Genomic DNA, 7,513 nt, shown 5'->3' on the forward strand with positions numbered 1-7,513 from the left:
ATGGTGGGCACGTAGTCAAGATCGCACCTCCCTCCCCTTTTCTGTGCCTACTGGCCCACGCTGGCGTCGCGGCGGGAGGCGGGGCGTCGCGGTACGCCGCCGAACGCGACGGCCGCCATCTTGTGCGGACCCGGAGTCAGAACCGAGACGGACCAGGAGTTTGCGCACGCCTGTCGGCGGGCCTAGAGCAATCGGCCCTATTAAACCGTGTCTCGTCGGTTCTTGGTGTCCAGCCCCTCAGCCCGGCCCAGTCCGGCCTCCCCGCGGGGGTCTCGCGGCCTCCCCAGGGACGATGAACGGAGGATAAATGATGCCCAAGGCAGACAGCGGTGCCTTCCTGCTGCTCTTCCTGCTCGTGCTTACCGTCACCGAGCCTCTGCGGCCAGGTGCGCGGCGCCGTGGGTACGGGGCTCGGGCTGAGGGCGTGGCAAGGGTCTTCCCGGGACCCCTTTTCATCACGCACTAGCCGGGGCCTGACTGTCGGGCAGCCGCGCGCCTCCCGTTCAGTCCCTAGCTGAGTGTTTATCTGGCTCCCGAACGCCTGTTGTATATATCTTGGAACTTTGTGTTGCGGGTGTCCACTGCGGACCTACTTTTACTGGAAGCTGCGTGTTCTGAGGTTAATGAAAGCGAGAATGCTAGCTGTGGCTCGGCTTAAGTTTGGGGTGGGGAGCTTTAAGGAGTCCTGGTGGAGCAGCGGATTAGGCTATGGGCAGTTAACCTCAAAGACAGAGGTTCAATCTCACCAGCTGCTGGCTAGGGGGCGGGGAACCTCAAAGACTGAGGTTCAATCTCACCAGCCGCTGGCTAGGGGGCGGGGAAGATGAGGCCGTCCCGTAGACTCACAGCTCCAAAACCCTGTGGAGCAATCCTACTTTCTCCTGTAGGGTCGCTGTGAGTTGAAATCGACTCAGTGTCAGGGATTTTTGTTGTTGCGGCTTTAGATAGGAGGTGCTCCGCTTGGGCGTATCCTTGCAGTGCCGGGTCTCGGGAGGTTGGGGGTTCAGGCACCTGATTTTCCAGGCTTGCGCCCCACATTGACTTCTTGCTAGCATCTCAGGCCTGGGAACTCCTTGGCGGTAAGGCGGCAGCGCTGATCTAGTCATTTAGGAGTTGTTGCACTTGGAAGAACCCAGCTCAGAGAAGAGCTCAGAGGAAGTATTAGGAGTGCCGGAAGCCAGCTTCCTGAGAACGGAGACCGACGCCGGAAGAGCGCCGGGCACTTAGGGGTGCTCTGTATATGATATTCCGACAACGGTGCAGCGTTTCTGGAACTTGGGTTTTTATAAGTAAGTCTGTAATAGAGAATGAGGAGGCCCATGGTAAAGTTTGATTTCTACTTGTTCCTGGTGTCACGGCGGGAAGGATGAGGCAGTGTCCTGTCAAAATTGATGGCCACGGAAACTCTATGGAGCAGTTATACTCTCCCCTATAGGATTATTGTGAATCAACTTGGCAATGAGTTTGGGTTTCTGGTATATCGCACCTTGAACTGCACCAAGACAATCACGCACATCCCCCAGATGAAGGGCTAATTGATCAAATAGCTACAGAAAGCACTGTGCTTGTTTGGGACCCACAAAACCTTTTCAGAAGCCCATAGACGATGTACTTATATTTAAAATCCAGTGGGAGAAAGTCCTTTTTGGTAGGACAAAACTTGAAAAAGATTAAGTAGTAATATATACAGCATTTATCTTTATACCAAGAGTATAATTCTTAGTAGATTTTTATGGAAGCCTGTGAAGGCCACAAGGCCCAGGGCTATCTGCTGTGTAGAGGGAGGCTTGGGGCACTGTGGAGTGATGTGTGCTGTGCTGTGTTGTATGTATGGTGTTTGGGTTGGTGTAGGGGTGTGGGGGGTGTGTGTGTTTAGGGGAGTTGGCCACACCACTGCATCTTTGGGCTTTGTGTTTTGCCATTGGCATGGGATGTTATGCCTCCCTGCCACCCCCACTACCCTGCTGTCTATCCTCAATCTAGAGTCTCCAGTGATCCTTTTCCTGTGTCCCTGTTAGAGCTGGTTGCTCACTGTTTTCTAGGGGGCAGGGTGTCCAGTGTGAGTGCCCCAGGAGGAAGGAAGTCAAGACAGAAGCACCTGTGAAGGATGGTACAATACTCTTGTCATTAAGTGTTCACTGCCTGATGTCATCTTGTCTCAGGGCCCCAGTTTTGTCAGATGTGTTCACTGGGTTCTGAGAGGTAAAGCACCGTCTATTGTGGGGTCGACTGCCTCCAAGTTTAGCATCTCCTGCCTGGATTGGTACAAATGACCGATGTCATTTTTCCTCATGGTTCCATGGGATTGGCAGCTAGCTGGGTAGTAGCAATTCATACAGTGTCTGCGAGTGCTTGCTGTATGCCCAGCTCCAGGAATACACAAATGACAGAACAAACAGTACTTCTATTTAGGAGGGATCTGGTGTGGAAGCAATAGTAGCACTGTGAAAGACATTGGCAGCTAACAGCAAAGTCAGTGGTTTAAACTCAACCAGTGCGCTGTGAGAGATGAGACTGTTTGCTTCCATAAAGAGTGACAGTTTCAGAAACTCTTTGGAGCAGTTAAGCTCTGTTGCATAGAGTATGAGTGTCTCACTTGACTCCAGTAGCAGTGGGGTTGGTTAGATGTAGAAGTCGTTGCTAGGTGTAAGTCGGCGCATGTTTCATATAGTGTACTAAGCCCCACTAGATGGGAGCCCAGGGGCATACCTGGTACAGCAGGCTTCCTGGAAGACCCACTTAGGTCTGAGTTGTGAGGGAACCGCTTTGTTTGAGGGAGCCAAGTAACTCTTCAGTTCCATGACTCCCCATTAGAGCTGTGCAGCAGCCACCAGCAGTGTCTGTAGTGACCTTGGAAAAGCCTGGCTCCACTGAGTGACTTCAGTTGGCAGTAAGGATGGGCCTCCCTCTGGTCAGGTGTTTTTCTCCTTTGTGGTGTGCGTCTGCTCACATGCTCACCCTGGGTGGATCCTTCCTGAGAGAACCAGGCAGTAGACTGCCCTATTGTTGCTGGGGGACAGAAATGCTGTGTTGGTCATTGCCTGGATTCTTTTAGTCGGGAGTCCTCTCTTAGAACCCTGCTTGGACATCAGGAAGGTGTCAGCCAGCTCCTTGGTAGGAAGGCAGATGGGAAGGGTTGGTCAAGGTTCAGATGCTTTCTACTTCTCTGATTCAAGGCAGGGAGTCAGGCTTTTTACAGAGTGGTAGATCACTCAACCTCCTGCCACAGTTTCTCTGTAATGCATCTTGGGAAGAAGCTAAGTTAGTGGTGGGCTGCTAAACAAAAGGTCGACAGTCTAAACCCACTAGTACTTTATGGCAGAAAGATGAGGCTGTCTGCTTCCATAAAGATTTATATTTTTGAAAACCCTATGAAGTGGTTCTGCTCTGACCTGCAGGGCTGCTATGAGTTAGAATTGATTGCATGGCAGTGGGTTTTGTTTTTGATCTTGGTGATGGTCCATACTGATGGAAGAGCTATCCAAAGAGCTGCCATGCATTGACTAATTAACTCTCATGTCCCTGTGAGGGAAACAGCCCTTAAAACTAAGTGGGATGAAATTTTAGTCCTGCAAGTCTGGCCTGTCTCCCACATGCACCCTTGGCTGGGGGCCTTGTCCACATTAGGTGTGCATGGATTGGTTTGGGCTTCCATCTCCAGCTTAAGCAGAATCTTCTCATGTTATTCTCTTAAACCCCACCTGTGGGTCCCTAGCCTGCCCTGGTCTGACTCAGTACCTCTCTTTAAGTGGGTTAGATGGATGGAACCCCACCTTCCTCTACTTCCCTTCTGTGGTTAATTGCTGTTACCACTGGTGATGTGAAAGAGAAGTTTGTGTGGTAAGGAAAGAGAAGTTGAGGACCCCTCCGCTGAAGTAACAGGGGCAGAAGATGGGTGGATATATGGGAGGCTCCTGACTCCAACTTGGAATTGACACAATAGCAGTGGAACAAGGATAGAACTGACAAATCTCATTGGCACTTTCTCCACCGATGCGGAAATTGCAGCACAAATTGCTTGATTCTCAAAATGTATTTTTCTGGCTTTAATTATGATGCAACAGTCATGCCCTAATGTCAGCTACAGCTATGTCCAGGGTGACCCACCACTTATAGCTGAAAAAACTGACTAAAGTAAGTACTGTCACAGCAGAAAGGCTGTGCCTGGTGAGGGAACAGGCCTGGACACCATCACTGTATTGTGCTGTTGTGAAAGCGCTCGCTAGGAGAAGCAAAGTGGCTTGCTTAAGTTCACACAGCTTGTAAACCACATTGATGAGATTCATATCCAGGCAAGTTGGCTCAAAGTTCAGGGTTTTGCCTCCTGCATCAGTTGGGAGCAGATGGTGGCCATCTGCTGGCAGAACTGAACTGAGAATCGTCAGTGAGCTGTGAATCGTCTTCAACACTTTGCTTCAGAAGCCCACAATTTTCTTTCCTGTGGAGTAGCATTTGTCATGAGCAGAAAGAGTGTGGATCTTCATCACCTATGCTGGTGTTTAGGACCATGGAGTTGGTTCTGACTCATAGTGGTCCCACATGCAACAAATCAAAACACTGCCCAGTCCTGCCCCATCCTCACCATCCCATTGTTGCAGCTCCTGTGTCCATTGGTTTTGTGGAGGACCTTTTTTTTTCACTGCAAGATGCTTACAAGTGGCTGGGAAGTTGAGCTTGAACCTGGCCTTGCCAAGTCGATTCTGAAATTGCAGCTCTGGATGGTCCACTACTCTGTACCACGTTTTAGAATCTGCCCTGCTGGACGTTTTTGCTCTTAGGTTAACAATTTCTTTCAGTCTGGTTGGAAAGTGTAGTGGTAAAAGTTCCAATTTCACTCACTAACGAATTGCCTTTATTTTATTTTAATTTTTTATTGTGAATTGAGTCATAGTTTACATGGGGGAACATCAGTTTTACACTCATCCTATTGTATTTTGTATTCGTTTCATTGCAATAATTACAATCCCATGCATGCTTCATCATTCAACATTATTGGCTTCTATTCCCTGTTTTTTTTTGTGCACACCAAAACACTCAGGAATACACAGTCATTCACACAGCCAAAGGGCACACCCTGTAAGCCTGCCCCCAGGCCACCAACACACATCCCCTCTCCCTCCATGAGTCTAGAGTCCTCAGCTGCTCCGTCTCTCCATGTCATCATCTCAGCCTCCATCTCTGGTGTTGTTGCGTCTCTGGATAGGGTCCCACACTCCACTCCCGTGATGGTCCCGGGCTCCTCCGCTTTGGGACTGTAAGATCGATCACTCACCCCTTTTTGATACAAAACTTCTACCTTTACAGTTGTGACAATTGCAGTTAGTCATGATAACAATTACTCTTGAATCACAAGAGTCTTGTCCCCATCTCCTTTCACAGACCTGTCTAGACAGGATGAAAATCATTCAGTGGGGATTCTACCATCCCTGGCACACTCTGAATCTAAACTCCCTCTTGAAAACTTGTAAGCCAGTCATTTCATGCCTTTAAAATACCCCCATTTTAGGTAGACAATAAGTTACCCATCTGTATCAATCCTGTGTACAGAGGAGATGGGAATGATCCTTGCTGTAAAGATTCTTTCCCTTTTGGTTGGTATTTTAAGCACTACAGCCACAAGTATAGGTCAAGTTTATCAGATTGTAGTGATTTACATTTGTTTTCTCTAAAAAGAAATCTCACCACCCCTTTCCTTACTCTAGTCAGATTCTGAAAATCCAGCCATTGTAGCTAGGTCCAGTGGGCACTATCTGCAAGTTTGGACGCCATTGTGCATATTCCCTCACTCATACCAGCTGGACGCTTCACTCTCTAACCCTCCATGGCCATGTCCTTGTCCATGGGCTCAGGAGTCCCCAGGTCTCACCGTACTTCGAGCCAACAAGCTCTCACCATATTCCCAGGTCAATGGGGTCTATGTAACTTGGTTGGACTCAGCCCACCTCTTCATTGCTGCTTTTCCCCCACTTCTACTCACCAGTAGACCAATGTTGTAACATAACCAAGGTTACATACCTGCTTGTGTATTCCCTTTGAGTTTCAGTCTTGGGAGGGGGTTTGTCCTGAAGGTACTGGATTACTTGCCTTGATGGCTCCCCAGTGAACAACTTGCTTGTTCTTATAGTAGCCAATCAGACTGCCATTTTTGTTTTTCCCCGATAGTCTGTCTTTCAGGAAGTTTCTTCTGTTCCTCTAGCTGCTGTCTGCTTATCTTTTCAAGTGGGAATTTCCCATCTCAGAGGGTTCTGGATGGGGATCAGGATTCCACCTAAAGTATACACTATAGAGGCTCTGCAAGAGGACTCTTCACTAGGCAAGTTCTAGAACCCCTTTTAGGTATTTCAATTAGTTATAGGCTGAAGGCAGGCCTTACAAACTTTCTATAATCATGTTTCCACATATTCCTTTCTATCACCCTCAAGTGTCTGTTTTACAATAGTAGGCAAGGGAAACAAATATTCATAAGACAGTCGAGCATCTTAATCTTATTTCCCCTCTTTTACCCATTCAGACTATGCCTCAATCCCTGTATCACAGAGCCCTTTTGTTGAAAGGTTGAACATACATCACTATTTACGTCTGTTCCATTTAGCCCATGCAATCCTGCCAAAGTGTTCTCCTATCTACCTTGTTCTTCTATTCCCCTCCCCCTTCTTGTATATTGCCCACCCCAACACCCAACTGTGATATGTCTTTTCCCTACCTGTGCTCTACCTGCCGCCCAGTAACCAACTAAGAATTTTTTCTTTTATCGTTTTATTTCCTTTTAGTGTAATTATCTTTTCTTAAGCTTTTATAATACTGGTCTTATGCAATGTTTCTCCTTTAGTGACCAACTAATTTCACTCAACATATTAGTCCTCAAGGTTCATCCATCTTATGCGGTGGCTTACAGCTTCCTTGTTACTCTTCAAGGTAGCATAATATTCCATTGTGTGTATATACCATAATTTGTTTATCCTTTCTTCCATTGATGGGCACTTAGGCTGTCTCCATCTTTTTACTATTGTGCCTAGTGCTGCTGTGAACATTGGTGTGCATATATCTACTCATGTTTTGGCTCGTATTTCTTGTGGATAAAATACCAAGTAGAGGAATTGCTGGATCATAAGGTATTTCTGTTTCCAACTTTCTGAGGAAGCAACATACTGTTTTCCATAATTGTTGGACCATTTTGCAGTCCCACCAGCAGTGTAGGAGGGTCCCAGTCCTTACCAGCATTTATTGTCCTCTACTTTTTTGAACTTTGCTGTTACTGCTGGTGTGAGATGATATCTCATTATTGTTTTGATTTGCATCTCTCTAATGCCAGCTGCTCCTTGGAAACCCTGTACAGGGTCACTATGGGACGGAACCAACTCGACGGCAATAACAACAACAGTGGCTAATGATCGTGAATATTTCTTAATGTTTGTTGGCTACCCGAATGTCTTCCTTGGTGAAGTGTCTGTTCATGTCCTGTGCCCATTTTTTAATTGGGTTATTTGTCTTTTTCTTGTAGAGGTGTTGTAGT

At 47.5% G+C, this 7,513-nt stretch overlaps 1 protein-coding gene across 1 annotated transcript in view; it reads left to right on the top strand.

Annotated features, from left to right (window-relative positions):
• The first annotated feature begins 307 nt into the window (after window positions 1-307).
• Window positions 308-7,513, top strand: part of LOC102828502 (integral membrane protein DGCR2/IDD-like) — a 149,951-nt gene continuing 142,745 nt past the window's right edge. Inside the window, exon 1 of the mRNA XM_006874055.1 lies at window positions 308-386. Coding sequence (XP_006874117.1) covers window positions 308-386 — 79 coding nt within the window. The remainder of the gene's footprint in view (window positions 387-7,513) is intronic.

Source organism: Chrysochloris asiatica, unplaced genomic scaffold (genome assembly GCF_000296735.1).
Source record: "Chrysochloris asiatica unplaced genomic scaffold, ChrAsi1.0 scaffold00260, whole genome shotgun sequence".
Taxonomy (NCBI): domain Eukaryota; kingdom Metazoa; phylum Chordata; class Mammalia; order Afrosoricida; family Chrysochloridae; genus Chrysochloris; species Chrysochloris asiatica.